The following is a 21,519-nucleotide window of genomic DNA, read 5'->3' as shown; positions in this document are numbered from 1 at the left end:
TGCGTTCAAATCGGTTCAAATGTAGCGCTGCCTTCCCGGAATGCTGTGCTGAAGCGTTGAAGTCGCTCGACGTCACCCATAGGAATAAAGTGGAGCGCGGCGCGACATAAGTGTTCACGGAGGACAGGATCTGCACCTGAGAGACTGTAAGGCGTGCATTTCCTCTCTCTCCCTCTAGTCACGCGCGCGCGAACCCTACCGGGAGAAGAGCCCGTACGGCCCATACAAGGACCTTCCGCTCTATTTAACGTCAAGTAGACCCATACTCGAAAAAAACTCGCCGAAACTTGTGAGAAACCGGAAGGAGTATTTTTAACACAGAAATACTCCAATACACATCAAACGTCCAACATTAGTTTTTGAAACTTTGTCTGGGATGGGATGTTTAGGATGGGAATCCAAGTCTTTAAAGGTGTAAAAAGCTCAGTATGCATGAAACAGCATTTCACCCCCCCTTTAAAAATGTTGAATGACTGCTGATATCTACATTAATTTCCTTTTTCATATTTTTACAGAAAAAAATCTGTAAAAATACAAAATTACATAATCAAACTTATGTAAAAATACAGAAATTTCCTAAAAAAAAAATGGAAATTTAATGTAATACCAAAATACAAGCTATTCCTGTAAATTTAATAGTCAAAAATTTAATTACAGCAAATATCTGTAAAACAACAGGTATTTCACTGTATAATGAAAAAACTAGAAAACCCTGTAAAAAAATACAGACCATTATGCATTTTTTTACAGTGTAGTTAACATCTATATCATCCTTGGTGTGAACAGGCCTATATATCTTAGTAAACTCTAGTGAGTGACTATAGTGAGTATACAAGCGTTAGCACACTCTGTGAAAAATGTTGGGTTAAAAACAACCCAAGTTGGGTTGAAAATGGACAAACCCAGAAATTGGGTTGTTTGAACTCAGTGAATGGACCCATTCAAACAACCCAATTTCTGGGTTTGTCCATTTTCAACCCAACTTGGGTTGTTTTTTAACCCAGCGTTTTTTAGAGTGCAACTTATTCTAAACCATTTGAAAGACATATTGCACTGTATGTAGCGGGTCTGCATCCTGAGATTTTAATGGTGGCAGTTTGGTTATAGAATATGCACTGTAAAAATTATATGTTCATTAAAGCCCCACTTGGCTACTTTTGCTCTCGGGGTCCCCCTACAGTTTGGAAAAAATAATGTCCTCAACTACTGTCGTAAGCTCAGTCATCCTACAACAGGGGATGCCATCGCGCGTGCATTTGTTGACATGACAACCCTGATAGCCCTGAACTAGTGATGCGTGGGTCGTCTCATAACCCGCGGACCCCGTATGTCTATTTAATGGTCGCGGGTGCGCGGCGGGTTGTAAAAATATATACAGTGGTGCGGTGCGGGCCAAATAACTTCATAAAAGCGTCCCGCGGGTCGGTGCAGCACTTCTGGCGGCACGTGTGAAATGTCTTCATCCCAGGTAACGTTACAGTCAGTGGCTTATGTTTCAGCATGTCATATGAATATAATTTCATGGGTTTTGTTTTTTTCAAACGCCAAATAATCACGATGCTCACGTTTACAAGCCAGCGTCATTATAGTAGTCTATTGGTTACCGTTTTACAGAATCTATATGATACTTCAGTTCAATGTTTGAGTGGTAGCTCACCGTAACAAGCAGGACAGCATCGGTTGGGCGCGCCTCCTTCAGCTCATGCCGACGAGCAAACGCTGGTCACATGTTGATTCTCGTCCTGCCTTTAATCACATCATTTTTTCATTTCCTCTTATTGCTTTCCTCCAACAAAACCTTTTCTTTCTTATTTGTCTCTGCTGCTTCGGACATGACTATATTATCCGACGAACAAAGTTGGGCTCGCACGTCCGAATGTAAGGAAGTGTGTGTGTTGGTGGAAGTGACATGCCGTAAAGCAGTCGAATTTTGTAGTTCTTTTCTTTTTCTCGGGTTACTACCCGAAACCCGAAGTTTAAAAGTACGATTAAAAACGATACAGACCCCATCAGGCTATGGCAGACGTGTCATTCAACCTATTGTAAGTCGATTTATCATCACAAGAGTCTTAAAAAATATATTATGAAGGTTGAAAAGTTACCTAGTGCTGCTTTAAGTTATGACAACATGTGCTTTTACATCGTTTTAACTCATCAAAAGAAGTTGAGCAATGTTAAACTTTTTTTATAAGTTATACACATTTCAACTCATTTTTTTAAGTCAGTTTAACATAATCTAAGTTGAAATAACTTAAACATCCAAGTCGATTTTACTTGACAATTTCAGGCTATGACTTTTTTGTACAGTGTGGTGTCAGTTTTATTTATAATTAAGTTGTGTGTAAATATAACTGTATTTAGAAACTCTGAAACAGGTCTAGCAATTGTATTCTGCTGCTGTGTGAAGGCGACAGCTACTTATGTCGGCAGTCGGCAGGGAAGCAGTTCGCTAGCTTTTTACCATTCTCTGTAGAAGTAAAAATCTCTCAAAAAGCTTGTAGTGTCTCATAACAAAGTTTCAGAGACATGATGTTGAATGTTAGAGTGAAATAGAAAAAATAGCTTGAGATAATTGGCTGTCCTGTCAGAGTGTGCTCTGTCCTCGCAGCCTATAGGGCTGACCGGTTTAGAGCCAATGTTTGATCTCTGCAACAGCCTTTTGAGCTGCACTGCCAAGAGCCTCTCACTTTACCTCACTAATTTTCAATGTTGAACCCCTCATATGTAGTCCCCAGGGTCGAGCTACAGAACCAGGCTTGAATCTTCTTCAAGTCCATGCCTCAAAAGGCCACATAACAAGAGCCCAAGCCAGACACCAGCGTCTGGCAGGCCGAGTCCCCCTCCTGGAGCTCTGCCCATGGACCCATCTGTCTGTGGCTCCGGCATTACCACCACAGTTATTGCTGCTCATTTATGTGTGGTCTCAACAGCACAAAATAATGACTATGGTAACAAGAAAAACTTCCCAATTTTAGTGATCCTCTCAGTTGACTTTCCTTGCATGTCTGTAACCTGTGACCTGTACCATTCAGTCAGAAGACTTCCAAACTTCCCATGTCATGACAGAGCATGTCGCATGTAGGTACCCTTTAACACCTGCTGCTTATCATACTCATAATATTGTAATTATAAGCTGTAAAGCAGCATATACTTAGTTCAAAATGAACTTTTCTGTCACACCTGTCAATAAAAGCTGAAATTGAATATGGCTCTGGTCATTAGGGGCCTCTGGAACCCCTCCAAACTCTACTTATGGACATGTTGAATTCTCAGGGGACATTTCTCAGGGTAACAGGACAAGACTCTGTCCTTTCATTGTCACTTCAACAGCTTCTGAAATGGCACTGTCATCTGTACAATATTCAGTGAGTCGGGTAACAAGAATAACCACCCAATCCATCCGCTGCAAAGCTCATCTCTGCTCCTGACAGCTTACTTGGGTCTCTGAGCCACCTGCCACTCAAATCAATGGAGTTAATTAAGTCACAATGCATTTGAGAATATTTCATGCCAGAAAAAGCTGGCAAGATCCTCCTGGCTGAACAGATTATGAACTTTCATGTTTGTCTCAAGATTCTAGATTGTCATAACTTTTTGCAGCCCTTGAGGTCATTTTGATGTTTTCATTGTGCTAAATGTGACCGTCTTTCTTGTGATCCAGGAACAGCATTGCTGCCTCTGCAGTTTGCGCGTACAACCTCAGCGCAATCACGCAAGCTTTCAACGGGCCCTTCCGCTCCCAGGAGAACCCTCGCTCCACATGGCTTCCCACCTCGAACCCCATCCCTAATTTCCAGGTGCATCCTTCCCCCTGAATCGCTTTTACATTTTGTTCTCTGTGTGTGTGTCTGGAACAAACATCCAATAGATAAATTCTATCAGCCCGGCACTGTGAGAGTAATTGCTCAATACCAGCTGGGTGTACCTGCATGCAACGTAATTCACAGTTTATTATCTTCTTTCCTATAAAATGACGGAAATGAAGGAAAAGTTTTTGTGAGTTTATATTTGAACTGCCCTGCTTGACCTCTACACTAATTAATCAGTCTAACCCTAATGACATTTACCAGTGTGGGACCATAGAGGAAGAAGGGCCTAATGAAGGACTAACTGAACGAAGTCTGCAGGACGCCCAGCGGCTCTACCTCATGAATGACGTGGTTCAGCCAGTTTCTGTTGACCCGCTGGTTTGGCAGGACGATGTGCGGTTCTCTAAGTTGGTTGTTGACATTGTACAAGGGCAGGACAATTTGCACCATGTCATGTACATAGGCACAGGTAATTAGGCCTTGAGGAGTTAGTCACTTCAGTTTTGTATTTTTATTTTTGTGTAAAAGTTTACCACCAAATCCTAATATAAATAGCATTAGTTATGCAGCCTTGTGTAATTATGCTTTGCCTTCTGTTCTGACTTATCAGAGTATGGAACTATTCTTAAGGCCCTGGCAACCACAAATAAGAGCCTGCAAGGTTGCTACTTGGAGGAGATGCAACTCTTCCCTCCTGCCCAGCGTGAGCCAATCCTGAGCCTTCAAATTCTCCATGGTGACAGGACTCTTTTTGTGGGCCTGAATGACAAAGTGCTCAAGATCCCTCTGGCAAGATGCTCCAGCTACAAGACAGAATTGTGAGTGACATGTTTTATCGCATCATACATTTTCTGCAGCAAACAACTCTCAAAATCAAGATGTTTATATCTCATCATTCATTTGTCTGCCATTTGCAGGTATTAGGTCAGGATGTGCAAAACTGGTTGCTGGATTGCCAGACACTTAACTAGCCTTATGGTGATTATACACAGGCCAACTTTTTGAGCAATGTTACTTGGCAATGTTGCCGTCAATGGGCAACCAGGTGAGACACAGGGCCCATGACCGATCTAAAGTATCCAGAAAGAAATTTGTTGCCCATTCGCAATGGGAAAATGTCCAAGATATATTGCTCTGTAACGTTTCCCAGCAACATTGTTCAAAACATCAACATGTGATCAGATGGAACAGATTGCATGGGTTTTTTTATTTTTGAATATGACATGCTGTTTTAAAGACGCAGTGCTCATGGCAAGACAACACAAATAGAGGCTAAAACGATCTGACTGTATATAGCTGTAGTAGAGGAGGAAGTGGATGAATTTTACCAAGCGAACTGTCTCAAAATTAAATTGCATTTTTTCTATCTATCTATCTACTGTAAATATAATGACTGTATGTGTGTGTGTGTGTTTATATATATATATATATATATATATATATATATATATATATATATATATATATATATATACATACATTTATTAGTATATTAATTATTAATATATTATTTATATAAATATATAATATATAATTTCTACTAAATAGTGCATATAATTTTAATATTCTCACTTTAAAGACATTTAAAATACCTAAAAATGCATTTATGTAAATTTTAGGGATTGCACACATATACTATATACCAGATACACAGTCAACCTCACTAATCGACTATTCGGTTGTTTGACAAATAGTCAACTAGTTGACCCCTGTGACCTATTCCTAGTATTTAGACAACTTTATGCACATGCGTTTCAGGTCTTTTAGATTTTATAGACAATACCTGCTTTCTCATTAGACTGTAGGTGTTGGGTGACAGCAGACCCAGGTTGAGGTACATGAATGGCTCCTTTCACATCGGTAAGAGCTCTTGTTACACACCTCTGTGGAATTATACCCTTGATCTGTCATTGGAAAAGAAATTCCTCCTCACGAGTGACTGAAGCAGTAAGAGGAGCGCCGTTTGACAGTCCCCGTGTATTCTATCAAAGCTTTCCATCAACTTCCCACTCCAAATGCAGGGTGGGGACAACAGTCAGGCTCAATTTGCCAGAGGAGCACACAGAGCACTCTGTCCTCTCTCTGCGCGCCGCGCATGAAGGTGAAAGATCGACTGTGGGTCTGGATGAATGAGGGAGAGATAAAGAAAGCTAGGTGGGTTCAAAGGAAAGAGGAAGGGTGCCGTCTCGAGTGAATGGTTTTCTGTGAGGGCAAACATATTGGACTTTGAGCAGATGATTAGTCAGCACTTTGATTTCAATTCTCAGTATGTGTGCACACTCTCTCACATGCACAGAAACACACACAAGGCTATGTGGTGAAAGCTGAGGGTGTTGCATACTAAACAAGGTGTAGGTGAGATGTGAGAGATGGAGCAGAAGCGGACATTGCCAGCTCTATTTAAAACCCAGCGGGGAGGAACAATCACACTGGGCTCCAAGGGCAGGCCAGAGAAGAGAGTCCTTAATCCTTAATCTGTAATTTCTCCCACATCCAGAGTACATTCACCTTTTAACACAATACAGCAGGGCTTGACATTTCATTAAAGCCATGCTCTCATATGAAACGTCATAGAGGTTTGACAGGCCTGTATATGAGCTGCAGCTTTTATTCACTTCACTGCTAAAGACCTTGTCTAGGAATGTTGAATGTCAAGTCATTTCTTTGTATGGCATTTTTATAGTTTTAAAGCATCTTTACATACTGTTATGATGTCTATAATGCATTAATATTGAGCAGGTTTTAGGGCTGGATAATATGACAATATATAATAATGATTCTTGATCCTTCTAGCTGATATAAATTATCTACACCCATTGAAGGCACTTAATAAATATAGCTAGCTGTAGTATTAAGCACATAAAACATAAATTTTTTTTTAGCAAGTAACAACTTTATTTATTTCAAAATGTTTTACAAAAATATGTAAAAAAATATATTATCTTACAGCCTAGTTTTGCAATATTTATTTATAAATGCTTAAAAAATTGCCCTGTTATACAATATTGTATGCATCTTAAATTTTACCACATTTTACTATAATTATAAATATAAAAGTATGAAATATTTTAGCATATAACGGTCCAATTTGGCCAGATTGATCAAAAGCACTTTCTAAAGTATAGGAAATATGTCATTTATACATTTTATAGCTTGGACATGAGCTATGAAACTTAAAAAAGTCACGTTTATGGTACTTTTGTGTCCTTTGTGGAAAATGAACCAGCACAGTCTTCATCATTTTTCCTTTCGTGCTCCTTTCTAAAAAAGCGAGACAACAAAGTATTGTTTGTTACACTACAACAACTACTACTTTTTTTTTTTTTTTTGGTGCCATTTTCAGGACCTAGGTCTACTATTCTCAGGAAATAGTAATAGGGACGATCTATGTCTTAACTTAAAATAGTTATTTTTCTCCAGGTTTTATATTGGCACCCCATATTATTCAACCAGACAAATTGCTTTTTGTTTGGTAAGTTGTGTTTTGACCAAAGCAACCTAAAAAAAAAAAAACGTTTCTGTAGGTCAAATGCAAATAAGGCATGTGAGTGCATCATTGATGTGAGAGACAAATTCTGCTTTGCCCTTGTGGGGGAACAAATCAAATCATTGCAAACAAAACAGACAAAAAGAATAGCAGGCTTTTCAAAATGCAATGGCTCGCCGTATAATTACTTTAAAATCATTATTCTTCTGTTCACAGTTGCTGCCCTTTTGCAGCTTTTTCTCTTTACAGATAAAAAGAGACAAAAAGAACGCTCCCAGAGTCTTGCTTTTGGAGAAGTGTTTATTAATGACTTAATCTACATTGTTGGTGGCTGTGATTTGAAAGCAGTGTGATAATTAAAGTTTGATCCCTCGAAATTCTCTTTTCTGCTGGTGTTCATGGGCCTTAGCCTTTCGCCTCTCGCCCTTGCTTTAAAAAACTAATTTACTCTGATCAGCTGACTGATTGTTTGACGGGATCTAAAGGGACCAAACGCTTGGGCTAGCTCGATAAACCTAAAAATGGCGATTCGATTCCCAATCAAGGACGAAAAAAATGTGCAAGTTGATGGGCTAGTTCCTTACTGAGATTTCTAATGACAGTGCAGCGCTAGGCAGGGGAAGTGTGGGTGTGAATTAAGTGCTCCTGATGTTCACTATTTACACATGTGTGCCAATGGAGGGATGTAAAAACTCCATAATTTTCAAAAACATCTACTTGACTGAAACGTCTTGTCTTGGGGAAGTGAAGTACTGAATAATTAGACTAGTTTTGGGTTCACTCGTCCCCGATTCAGCCAACATTAAAAATTCCATTGAGAAAATAGCTACAATAAACATGGGTTGTGTAAATATGACATGACCTAGAAGACGTGACAACTCCTTACAGCTTAATTTCCATCAAGTTAATTACCCTGACTAAGGTCTATTGATGAAGTATTTTACATTCAGCAGCCTAATTAGAGATAGCAGCGCTGACAGTTTTGGTGATGTTTAGATGATGAGATGATGATATCTTGGAGCGCTGTTAGGAATGTGGGTCTGAGGTTACAAACATCTTCCGCAAGCAGAGCATACAGCAAACAGCTCAAACCACAAGCTTTACTCAGAAAACCACAAATATGTTTTTACAGCTTTCCTCTCCCACATCTTCTGATGTGGCTAATCCATGTTCCCAGGTCTACAGAGATGCTTGGCCACATCAGTGTTTGTGGAGAATTTTTTTGTTGTTGCATGTTGCAGTTTTAGTACTCCCTTGCTTTATGGATGACTTTAGTTTGTAATTATAGGCTTCCTCCATGCTAGCTTTAGTTTAATTGATTGTATATATTTTTGCAATAAATATAGATTTGGTTTCCCATGGTTAACGTCATTAAACTGACCATAAATCATAAAAATTCTCACATCAAGAAGAAACGCATCAATAGTGTGCATTTTTTTATGTATAGGCCAGTATCTTTAACTCACCTTTTAAGACAGTGATCATGTGCATTTAGCGGCATCACTAGCCTGACAAACCAGACCCACATCAAGATGTTTGGTCTGGAAACTCACCATTGACAGTGCTCAATCAAAACTCAGAACACATCTTCCCTTCTTAAGAATGACTTCAGTGCTGTACTTTATTTTCTCAGAGAAAAGCTTAACTCCAAGTCTTCCAGAGTCGCGGTCAAAGCTGACTCGAAAGACCGCCGTTCGCCAGTTTCTGTTTACTAGACGCACGCGCAACTTGGCTGTCATTATATTAAGCCCCACCCACCGACTCTATAAACAATGTGATTGACCCGACCGGAGTTTGGCGTTTACAGCTCAGAAGTGAATTGAGAGTTGCTAGATGACACTCACAAATTAGATTTGCTGCTGCTAGGGTGCGTCTAGATTTACACTCGACTAACGCCACGCTACCAACACTCGACAATCAAATATTTTTTTGTGACTTTTCCTATGTAAAATTATTGATAATAGATACAGAAACATGATAGCCACTAAAGTCACAGCTAAATTGGACTAATTTGGATGGCCACGCTAAAAGTGTGCGGTTTTAATAAGAGGGTTTTAGGACCTTGTGTCGGGGGGAAATAGCCTAATTTAATAAATATGTAACAACAGCAATTTTTTCTGATTTCTTACCCTGTTTTGATGTGACGTAAATGGAGTCGAGGATTCGATTCCATAGACTCCCATAGTGGGAGTCGGGAATCGGAGTTGACTCCAAAAAACCTGGAATTGAACACCCCTACTGCACTTACAGAGACGTGCTTGTTGCACCTGGACAAACACTCGAGCGGTGAGTGGATTCCAAGTTCAACACCTGTGATTGGCCAATTCCGTTCCGAAAATCTACAAACATGTCTGTGATTGGCTACATTACTCACCAAGGCGAAAATGCGTTGGAAATGTAAGCATTTTACAAGTGCATATACAGATACACACTGGATCATTCATTTGCTAGCTCCATTTTGCTAATAATATGCTATTATTACGAATTCTTACGGAGGATTACATGTCCTAGACAAGCAGTTATGGGCAGCTTTTCCCTCTTAAAGCAGAAGCAGCAGCAGGTTGGCTGTGGTTTGAGTGAGAAAATTACACGCTATTATCAAGTCCGTCTCAAGCTCGGAACAGCGATGTCCATTGGGTCCGTGGACAAGCCTCCCCCTACTCATCCTCCGGCGCTGGGCCTGGTTCTTTGTGTTTTCGCTGCATTCACGCTGTAAACCAATGCTGCCTGTTAGTCTTTTTGCCACTCAGTGGGGCGTAATTGCAAGCACGCCAGCTGACGTTGACGTCACGTGCATTCCCTCTATAGTGCGTCCTGGATTTTTTTAAAAGGGTACATACACACAGTTTCTGCCATCTCATGTTAATCTTGAGTACCTATTGAGTTGTAGGCCTATTGCATCCTTCATATCTCTGAAGAGTCTCAGGTTGCACCAGCATAATTGTCTCCGCCATAATGCTGTGTTCATGTTGTGTTAAAATTAGTGTAATTACAAGCTGACAACTTGAGATTCTACTCTGAGCTGAGCACGTTCTCAGAAAATGTGTTTCTATGGCAACTTTCATAACGCCAAAGAGATTCCATGTGTGGTTGTGTTGTTGATAACTGCTAAATATTGAATCACTACATTAATTCACCTTTATGTGCTTTTGAAAAATAACAATAAAGAAAGTTCAGCTGGTAAAACTGTCTATAATAAAATGCTAGCATATAAAATGTATGTACCTCATTACATGCAATTGTTAAGGATGCTGCCATTTTCCAAGAAGTGCGAAAAAGCCAGTGCTTTCTTAAAAGGTAGTTTCCAATTTGTTAGCACAGTATCGTCTTTTTTTCTAGTCAAAACATATAGTTTCTGTCATTTAAACAGCGTAATTTCCTTACTATGGCAACATCATCTAATTCCCCCAGTCATGTGGTGATAAATATATTTTCTAAAAGGTCTTTGTCCTTTACCTGTGGCTAAGCCATATAGCCAGTCTGTAAGAAATTCTCATTTCAGAGGCCCCATCTGACCCAAACAATTTACAGCTCCTGTTGCCGCCAGCTTGTCAACAGGGTGCTAAAAAACACGGGGTTTGAGAGCTTGCAGCTTGTTTGAGCACACTGCCCTGCACTTCAGCAGCTGGAGGAGCTGCAGAGAGAGGAAAGGCAAAAGTAATCAGAAGGTGAGAGCATTTATTACCACTGGCTTTTAACTGACTCTCCACTGGCAGAGGCCCAAAATTGAAGCCATTTTTCTCATGCGCTTTCTCCCATTCTTGATTAAGACAGGCAATATGTCTCAAACTCCGCTGTCCTGAACTTCTGACAAATAGCATCTTTTCTTTTTCTTCTGAGATGAAGCCATTAATGCATCTGACCATCTTATCGCTGTCTGAGCTAAGCTGTCAGCGATTGGTGTGTGTGGAAATCTCTCAAGCTGAAATTTATGGGAGCCATTTTGGCTCTGGAATTTTCCTTAAAAAATAAAAAAATATATATATTTAGTTTATATTTATATATAATGTATATTAAATGTGTGTGACAAAGCTTGTTTAGCTAGTTTTATTGATTCTGAGCATGGTGTTCATAGTGCATCCATAAAAAATAAAACTCCGGCCCTCATTTACAACAAAAAGGTCATGAGTTGCTATTAAAAACACAGCAATAACTATTTGCCTTTGTCCATCTTTTTTAAAGGCCCATAAAATAGACGGTATTTTTTCACAATGACTTTAAAACCTCTATTAAACCACCAAAGAGGATGAAAGATTAATTGTCTTCTGCCCACTGCTTTGCCACATTGTTTTATGTATTACTTTATTTTTTTGCACTATTTAACATTTTACAAGCAATGTCTTGTGGCTTTGCTGCTGAAATAGTGCTCTCTAAGAAGACCATGTTAAATTATACAGCGGTATGATCCGTGTTACTTTTGTTTTAGCACTTTTTCCATGCACAAGAACCTTGAATTAAGGTGCAGGTCTATGAATTGGCCCTAAATGCACTAACTTATATTTTACAGCAGGTTATTTTTAAAATAGGTGAGCTGTGCGAATGTGTGCGAGGCTAGACGGCTGTGTTTTTTTCTGCTGTGCTTGTCCTTTCCTGAGACCGTGGTCAGCTTGTGAAAATCTCTCTTTACAGAGTGCAAGTTGCAGAACTCTGGAGAAAAAAAACACCTTGCGGAGGCCGTTAATTGAGTTTTTTTCTCCACTAGGTCAGCTGGCAGAGAGCAGTCGAGTCCTGGCATTGCCCCAGGGCCGTGTCCTGAGCTCATCAGTAAAACAGGCTACTGTTGTATGCCAACCGGAATGTCAAATCAGCATTCCTTCCGTGCCGGCACATTTTCATAGTCTTAAGAGATTACATGGACGGCTGGCTTTCACTTTGGTCTGCGGGAGTGGATCTTCCACTGTAATTAATGAAATCACTGCAAAAGTTTTCGTTTAAACGGTTAGTTCTCGCAGGTCAGCACCCTGAGGGCTTGTGTTTCTGCCCTCTGTAATGGGGGGTAATTGATCCTTAGATGTGCACAAGGAAGATATCATTATTCTCTATCCTCACATCCTTTTAATTGGTTGGAGCCATTTATTTCTTCAATTATGCACTACATATATAATGCTAGCAGTGTTCCAGCTAATTTATTGTTGTTTATTCATGTTGTGTTATAGCTGCTGTTATATTCACAAACTGACGAGAAGATGATGATAATAACCAGGCCTGTTTCATGCAATTGATGCATATTCGTTTCAGCATCCATACTGACAGGATGCAGAATACACACTGCATGCAATGCATAGGAATCCATTTTTATCCATTTTGGCTTCCATTGAGCAAATTCATATAAGTACATAAGTAATAAGCTGAATAATATCAAAATGCACCCAAATAAAACCATGTAATTAGAAACTTTTAAAAGGTAGTTGCTGTTTTTCTGCCATCCTTGTTCTGTGTCTGTAACTCTCCTTATGTAAAACCTCATGATAAATATAGATAAACATTGCCTGTCCTACTTTTAACTCTGTTCAGTTATTATTTGTGAAATTTGTATAAAACATTAGGACATTTCACTGTTATCTGCTTAATTTGCTACAGAATTTTTGGGATTGTGACAGCCCTAGTACAACTGAATAATGTAAATCATGGATTTTAAACAACACCACACACGTGGTGACAGAATCTTCACTTTTTGGCATTTTATGATAGGGTCATCCAGGATCTATATAAATGAAAGTGTTAAAGGGCGATATATTTTACTTTTGCCTTGATATTCCTGACAGACTTGAAGCGTTGGAGTGGTTGAGCTCCCTTCTCGGCAGGATTCAGTCTTGGCACTCTTCACTGTATCAACACTCTGTGTGTTTCCTCAACCTTGAGGCTGGAACGCCAGAGGGCCAGCGCAAACAAACTGATACACTTGTGCCAAAATCAAGCCTTTCAAGCTAAAGGGAAGGTTGTGAGGCTGCTGGTGTTTTACTAACACACCGCCCCAAATTCTTCAGCCCTTGAAACGGCACTCATGGCTTAACTTCATTAGTGGGTTTAGATTTAATTACACCTCATTAAGCCTTTTTTTTTTTTTTTTTAGAAGCTTAGAAATATTTAATCAAATTTGAGGTGTTGCGTAGTAAGGGTTTTGTAGAAAGAATGGGAAATTCTCTCAGGCACGGTTTAGATTTGTATCTGGGAACTGCAGTGCCTAGGGCTGCTGTCAGTTAATGTGCAAAGTTTTTAATCTACGATGTTGGGCAAGGGAAGCAGATGTTTGTGTCTCAATGCAGGTGTCTCTTCAGCTTAAAACAAAGTCTTTGTGAATTTTCATTTGCAACCCATTTTTCCTCCACTATCTGTTTAAGAGTTCAACAGGATATTTAACTTGATTTTATCCAGTTATTTATCCGTTATCATGAAAAGTATCATGAAGTATTGGTAAAACAATGGATAGCTATTTGGTGTTGTCAGCAGAATCTTTTTAACTCGTATGTATACAATTCATATATTTAGAAAGATCCGAACAAACAAAAAGAGATATTTTTACAAATATTATATACAGTACTATTCATACACTAGCTCCCTTTTTAATTTTTTGTTCTTACCCCTTCTCTTTCTATTTTAGGATGTGTTTGGATGCAAGGGACCCTTACTGTGGTTGGGACCGAAAGCAGCGCCGCTGCACCACCATAGAGGACAGCTCCAACATGAGCCAGTGGTTCCAGAACATCACTGCCTGCCCAGTAAGGACCCGCCGTTTAAAGTGTCCACCACACTCACTGCTTCATGCATGACTGACGTTTCGACACATGTCCGCCGTCTCCATAGCGCTCAGTCAGTCTCCCACTGCAGCTTTGAAATCTGTGTTGCGTGAAAGGTGCTATGCCGCATGATTGATAACATCACTTGAGGCAGCTGCTTTGTGGTCGTTATTTTTTAGGACTGAGATTCTGCACGCACCCAACCTTCAAATTTGCACGTTTTTTTCTCATTAATTCCAGCTGAGGAACCAAACCGCAGATGGTGCATACGGGCCCTGGGCTCCATGGCAACCCTGTAGCCATGATGACGGCGAAGGCACCAGTACGTGTCTTTGTCGTTCACGGGCATGCGATAGCCCGTCCCCTCGCTGCGGAGGTAAAAACTGTGAAGGTCCCACCATTGAGGTGTCCAACTGTTCAAGGCAAGTAAAAAGTTTTAGTTTTTTTTTTTTTTTGCCAGCCGTCATCCTGCATCCAAGGTGCTAAAACTGAATTGTGTTTTTACTAGAAGTAGCAGTTCTCTCCTGTGAGAGACACTGCAGGAACAGAGCACTTTAGCAAACTAAGAACCTTTCCCAGTCAAAATTCCTTACCAAAGGTGTCCTCTTTCTCTTCCTTCACGTCACATTAGCCTCATCAAATATGGCATTGCTGCCAAAAAAAAAAAGTATTTCTATTTCCCAACTGAGAAAATGTGCTCTTACCCATCACTTCTTGCCAATATTCACTGGTTCTCACTGTTTTTTCTTTCTTTCTTCTGTAGGAATGGAGGATGGACACCCTGGTCGTCCTGGGGCCAGTGCAGCACAAGCTGTGAGATTGGGTTTGAAGTCCGCCAGCGATCCTGTAACAATCCTTCGCCCAGGCATGGGGGACGAGTATGTGTGGGGCAAAGCAGAGAACAGAGGTAAAAATAAAATATTAATAAATCACAACTTGAAAAGTATCAAATTGTAGGTAATATAATTACGGAGCCTAAAATTAGATTTGATTTGCTTTCAGGTGTAGGTGTTTTTTTCCTTTTTTTAATGGACCCCCCTCCCCCGAGATCCACTTAGAATGTCTTTAGTCAAAAACAGTGATTATTATTACTATAGTAATTTGAACTCTGAAAAGGGTAAAAAGGTAATTTTGCTCTTGTGGTCTGTCATTATTTTCCCCATTATGTGCTCTGAGCTGTATTCTATTACATTTTCCAATAAAAAAAAGTGTGAGTGATTTACTCATTTCAAACCAGTAACACTTTTGTTCATCTTCAGAACACAAATGAAGATATTTTTAATGAAATCTGAGAGCTTTCTTTCCCTCCATTGACAGTCTACGCAACTACTACTTTGACACTTCAAAAAGTTCATAATGAGATTATAAAATGAACTGAATTTAGCTTTTTATTGATTCACATATAAACATTGATCAGCTAACATACACAAAAGCTTAACCGTACTTGCTTGATGCGCGAGAACAAACCTCATTGGTTCTTGCTAAAGTGCAAACGCACTGCATTACACAAGAATGAACCTCATTGGTTCTCGTACATCAAGCGAACATGCTTGAGGTTCCATTTAGCATATCTGATGTGTGCATTGATGAATGTTTATATGTGAATAAAGGCTTATTGTAAATCTGTTTATCATATAAAGTGATTGTGTCTCTTCAGAAAACTTAGTCTTAACTGCTCAATTCATGGATTAGCTTTACAATCTCTTTTATGAACTTTGAAGTTTCAAAGTTGTAGTTGCGTAGACTGTCAATGGAGGGACAGAAACTCTCAGATTTCATTAAAATGTCTTCATTTGTGTTACAAATATGAACAAAATTAAATGTGAGGCTGGTTAGACATTGATACCATTTAAATGTCATAGATTCAAGTTTAGTATCTTGTGACCAAATGTGATGCTGTCAAACCTGTGGCCATTTCTCTTATTACATGACTCCTTTAAGCTAACTTTTTCTTTTGAGTTTTATCAACTCAGAGCAGACACACTTAAACACAAAACATTTTTTTACTCACCAGATTCTGCAATGAGAAGGTGTCGTGCCCTCAGCCCATCTTCTGGTCATCATGGTCTCCCTGGTCCAAGTGCAGCTCAGAGTGTGGGGGAGGGGTGCATTCGCGCTCCAGGAACTGTGAGAATGGAAATAGCTGTCCAGGGTGTGCACTGGTACGTACATCCCAAGTACACACACTTATACACACACACTGTAGCCTTGAAGCGTCCTGCTTGACCATGATAACCAAGCAGCTCTCCTCCCAGAAAGATATGTGTGATGTACTGTAAAAGCGGAGCTTATTTGTAATTCATGATAGACTTGAGTGGCCTAGACAAATCTGCACAACACACTGTTTCATTTTGAAGATTTATGCAGTTCTGAAACTGTCATTTATTCTCAGATGATCATCTATACAGCCCTGCCAGCAGCTATTTACATTCATCATCTCGAAATTCAAATTAGATAAAACCAATTGTTAATTTGTGTTTATATAACATCCTCCCACTTTCAGCGGAGTATTCAGTTTATAGTTGTGCTATTTTTGAAGCCAAGACTTTAAAGGGGGGGTGAAACACTCAGTTTCAGTCAGTGTCATGTCAATCTTGAGTACCTATAGAGTAGCATTGCATCCTGCATATCTCCGAAAAGTCTTTATTTTTTTAATAATTATATAAGAAAGATGCGCTGTTCCGAGTCTTTCCGACAAAAGCCGAGCGGGTGGGGGCGTATCGTGTGAGCGGAGCTAAATAATGACGTGTGCACGCCGCTGCTATTGTGTTGAGTGTGTCGTAAAGCTGTGTCATCCCTAACAGCGGGAAAAACTTTATTCAAAATAAAAATATGGCTTTTAATCAGATACAGCCATACATCTATGATCCGGAATCAGACCCGGAGGCTGCAGTTGAACAGGAGCAGCAGCAAAAACGACTAGAGCAGGACGTCTCTATGTGGTACAAGTTATACACTAACTATATAATATGCTTAGCGACTTGTGTTATTTACATATTTATACTTGAATTATATCGTCGTATTTTTGTCTTTGAAGGTGTACATGTGGGAAGTGCAGTTGTGCACGTGTGTGTGTGTGTGTTTACGCGTGGTTTGTGTAGACAATTGTAACGTTATTAAGCGGACTGGTTTTGCACGGCAGGCTAAGTTAGTGTTTACATAGAAAGACACGGAATAGTAGCGCATTTGAATGAAGAAGCGTGCTTATTTAGTTCAACATATTTCCCCACTCTTTGTGTATTGTTGTTTGGAGTGCTTTTACAATACACAAACATAAAGTTACACATATAGTGGCCAGCTAAACAAATGTACACGCACTACACATTGCATGCTCCATTGATCAATTTCTATATATAGTAATATATATAGTAACTATACGTGATCATGTTTGGGCTACTTGATGAGCATAGGCAAAAACACAGACATTTGAAGCAGTCTAACTCACAGCCTGCGGTTCTAACGTTGGGACCTTTATCGTTGGGACTGCTCCATCATTCAGCATTAGGCGATTGGAAAATCCGGCGTCAAGCTGGGCCTTGTTTATGAAACAGTCGGCACCGAAATGCAGCGAACAGATATAAACATTCGCGCAACTCAGTTGCTGATCCGGAAAAGCAAATTCCATCCACTGTTGCCTTAACGCGGGGGTTTTGGGGAATCTGTGCAGGACTGTCTTGGTCTGGCAACCAAAAACGCACTTTTTGTTGTCATTGTTAATTGTGCACATCATCTGTGCAGCGCAGCCTACGAGCCAGCGCTTTGATGGGCGTAGCCTGTTACTTTCGCTCTCTCCCTCTCATGCGCTTCCGGTAGAATTGTCCGTAAGGCCCATACAAGGAAATTCTGCCCCCATTAACGTCAAAGGGGACGCATGATCGCAAAAAACTTGCCGAAACTTATGACTAACCGGAAGTAGTATTTTTGACAAAGAAATACTCCCATCAAACGTCCACCTTAACTTTTGAAACTTTGTCCATGTTTAGTATGGGATTCCATGTCTTTAACAGTGTAAAAAGATCAGTATGCATGAAACAGCATTTCACCCCCCCCCCCCCCCCCCTTAAGTGATATGCCTATAAAAATCTACTTAATATAAACTTACTCAGAGACATATTTAAGTCAAAGTGTCACAATTTGCCCAGGTTTACATTTGGATACATTTTTAAACAAAAAGTGATGTTAAAATTATAACCGGAAGTTGTCTCCTGGTTCCTAATGAAAAACTGTGGCATGCAGATTACTTAATTGAAATCAAATGTCTTATACACAGGAAAAAATAATTGCCCACTTCTAACTAACCCTTTTAGTCAAGTAATCATACTAACTGAATGACTATTAAAAGTATCATTCAATTATTTTAGGACTATGGTTTCTCTTTTTTGTGTAAGGAGTGACAAATCACAACAAAACATTTTATGGCGTTATGCAGTTCGGTTCAGCAACATCTTGCTGAGAATCTATTACATAAAATCCATCATAAATCTCTTTCCAAATCATACATATTTGTAGAAATATCTAGGGATCTATCGAATCTGTTTGTTATATTTCTTTATATCGTAAATGACATGATAGAAATGCATCTTTCTATACAAACAAAAAATCTAGACAAATTCAAAGAGCATTCAGTTTCCTAAAATGCTCTTTTGTTCTTACATTTTAAATCAGACAGATTTCTTTGCTCTCCAACTCTCTTAAGAGCTGCAATTAATTCAAATTTAATCGACTTAATTAGGACTCAAATTAACGTTCCTTGCAAAGAACTGTAACACCCCCTTGGGTGTCTAGGAGCCATTAAATTTTATTAACTGTTCACGGTGATGGCACGAGAATGCTAGGCTGTGGAGCTTCACATGAATCTTAGGAAGAAAGTTAATGTTCTCTGTGTATGAGGAATGAGCAACCGGATGATGTCATCAGTGTGTCAATCTTCTCCCCATTGCAGGAGTACCAGGCGTGTAATCTGGAGTCCTGTCCAGAGGTGCGTCGAAACACTCCATGGACCCCTTGGGTGCCAGTGAACATAACCCAGGGAGGGGCACGGCAGGAGCAAAGAGTACGCTACATCTGCCGGGCCCAACTGGCTGACCCTCATGAGCTCCAACTCGGCAAGCGTAAGGTGGAGACACGCTTCTGCCCCAGTGATGGGACGGTAACCTGCGAAACAGACTGTGAGTTTATAGATCCTTTTTTCTCATGCACACCCACACCTAAATGAGCATACACGACTTGAGTCAGCCGATACTGCTGGCTCGACGACAGTTCAGGGTCACAGTTCAGCACTTGCCCACTTTGCGCATGTCGGGCGCCACATTGATTAACTGTAGCATCCTGTCTAAACTCAGAGGAGGTCAACCACTTGAGGTGCACAAGGAATGCATTAGAGACAAGAGTATGTCAGATTCACCTTGTGCAGGTTGCTGTGACCAGAATGTTTTGTCATTGATGCTGTAAAACACAGCATGACTTCAGTGTTATTCTAGGCAACCTTGAATTACACAGGAAAAGGCCACTCCTTGAAAAACAGATACAATACAGAATAAAGGAGCGTTCACACACAAGAACGATAACTGTAATGATAACTATATTAGCATCCACAGAATGGACGATAATGTTCTGTTTTTTTATAAACGCTGCAGATAAAAATTAAAAGATTAAAATCTTTTATCAGCTGTAAAAAAACATTCCGGTCGTGATTTCAGCTGTATCGTTGCTTCGACACCTTGTCATTATTATTAAGCTGTGGTGAAGTTTGTAATTGTCAAATAACGTATATACCTTTATTTATATAGCACTTTATACAATACAGATTATTTCAAAGCAACTTCATAGTAATAAATGGGAAAATAACGGAATCAGTGATGTAAATTTCATTCAATAATAAAACAGATTCAAATTCTGCTGTTAAGCAGCTCTAAAAAGACAATAGTGTCATTATTCATTTCAGATCAGTTCAGTGTTAATTCAGTTCAATAACTGTGTAAAGTTGATCAATTATGAAACAAGTTTAATTCGGTTATAAGGAGCTCTACAGAAGACAGCTGTGTTGTTTTTCAGCTCAAGTCAATTTTTTGTTTCTGTTCAGCTCAGTAACAGTCTGTGTTGCAAAATGTATCATCATCATTTTGTAAAACAAATTTGATTTTTAACTTTAAAGCAGCTCTACAGAAGACATTAGTGTCATCATCCAGCTCAGTTGAAGTTTTGCCTACTTACCATAGTGTCAGTGTAGTCAAATCAATAATATTACTGAATATTTAATGTCTTTTAAATCCCAACTAAGCAAGCCATAGGTAACAGTGGCAAGGAACCCAAATTACATCAGGTAACAGAAATGGAGAAAAACATTGTTACAACCTTATAGTTACAGTTTTCATTATAGCTTTCATCCTTGGTGTAAACAGCTCTTAACAATGTCAGCGGGCTGGAAAAGAAATTATGAGAAATACAACTACTGGCAATAACTGGTAAACTGGTAACAGGCAATAAATGTTTGCAGCTCTAGTTGAGGAGCTTCTCAGGACACCTGGAGTACGACTGACAGGCTCTGGCTGGTCATCGTGGGAGATGTGGTCAGCTTGTACTCAGGAGTGTGCCAAAGGCTACCGCACGCGCAAACGCACCTGCACCAGCGCAGAAGGCAAAAGCGTTCCCGCTTCCTGCCGGGGATCTTCAGTAGAATATCAGGACTGCAATCCACAGCCCTGTCCAGGTAGCACACACAATCAAAAACATGCTTGTAACCACAAGCTCATTTATGGGTGCACATACAGTAAATACACACAATAATAGACTCCCACATTATGCTCATAATCAAGGTAGTTGCTTATCCTGATGGGAAAGCCTCTGCTTCCATTAGAGTATGTGAAGTGTTTGACTGATTTCATTAGCTAATGGAAACCTGAAGCCCCATAGGGACCTGCTGTGTTTAAATTATAAGGTTTTACCATAATTCCAAAAAGGCATGAACTCAGGGTTACATCTAATACTCTTTTCTTTTTTTGATTCGCTTTAAAAAACACAATATCATATGAACTTTCCAGTTAGCACCAGGACTCTAAAGGTGAAATGTGTAATCAAACTGATTACTCCAACTTTCTAAAATAACTAGATTTGTATTAAGAAAATGTGAATGATAAAACCTGCCACCAAGTTGCTTATTTTCTGTAGGTGACCAGAGAGTTCTTTTTTCTATATTTTTAGCATAATGCTACAGTATGTGATTGCTAGACTGTTTGGGGATGTTAACGTACAGTTTGAGAATGCTAACGAACAGTTTAGTGATGTTAACAGGCAGCATAAGTGTGCCAACAGACAGTTTAGGGAGTCTGACAGTTTAAGGATGCCAACAGACAGTTTAAGTGTGCTAACATACAATTTAAGGAATGCTAATATACAGTTTAAGGATGCTAACAGGTCATTTAGTGGTGTTAAATTGGGGCAGTTTAAAGATGCTAACGGACAGTTTAAGTGAGCTAACAGACAGTTT

At 39.6% G+C, this 21,519-nt stretch overlaps 1 protein-coding gene across 2 annotated transcripts in view; it reads left to right on the top strand.

Annotated features, from left to right (window-relative positions):
• Window positions 1-21,519, top strand: part of sema5ba (sema domain, seven thrombospondin repeats (type 1 and type 1-like), transmembrane domain (TM) and short cytoplasmic domain, (semaphorin) 5Ba) — a 156,007-nt gene that overhangs the window by 117,732 nt on the left and 16,756 nt on the right. For both annotated transcript variants that reach the window (XM_067444244.1, XM_067444243.1), the window contains exons 10-18: window positions 3,662-3,797; window positions 4,071-4,278; window positions 4,420-4,627; window positions 13,898-14,015; window positions 14,274-14,455; window positions 14,797-14,940; window positions 16,048-16,195; window positions 18,976-19,201; window positions 20,530-20,742. In XM_067444244.1, coding sequence (XP_067300345.1) covers window positions 3,662-3,797; window positions 4,071-4,278; window positions 4,420-4,627; window positions 13,898-14,015; window positions 14,274-14,455; window positions 14,797-14,940; window positions 16,048-16,195; window positions 18,976-19,201; window positions 20,530-20,742 — 1,583 coding nt within the window. The remainder of the gene's footprint in view (window positions 1-3,661; window positions 3,798-4,070; window positions 4,279-4,419; window positions 4,628-13,897; window positions 14,016-14,273; window positions 14,456-14,796; window positions 14,941-16,047; window positions 16,196-18,975; window positions 19,202-20,529; window positions 20,743-21,519) is intronic.

This window comes from Pseudorasbora parva, chromosome 5, assembly GCF_024679245.1.
Source record: "Pseudorasbora parva isolate DD20220531a chromosome 5, ASM2467924v1, whole genome shotgun sequence".
Taxonomy (NCBI): domain Eukaryota; kingdom Metazoa; phylum Chordata; class Actinopteri; order Cypriniformes; family Gobionidae; genus Pseudorasbora; species Pseudorasbora parva.
This window is presented reverse-complemented; position numbering and strand designations above follow the sequence as displayed.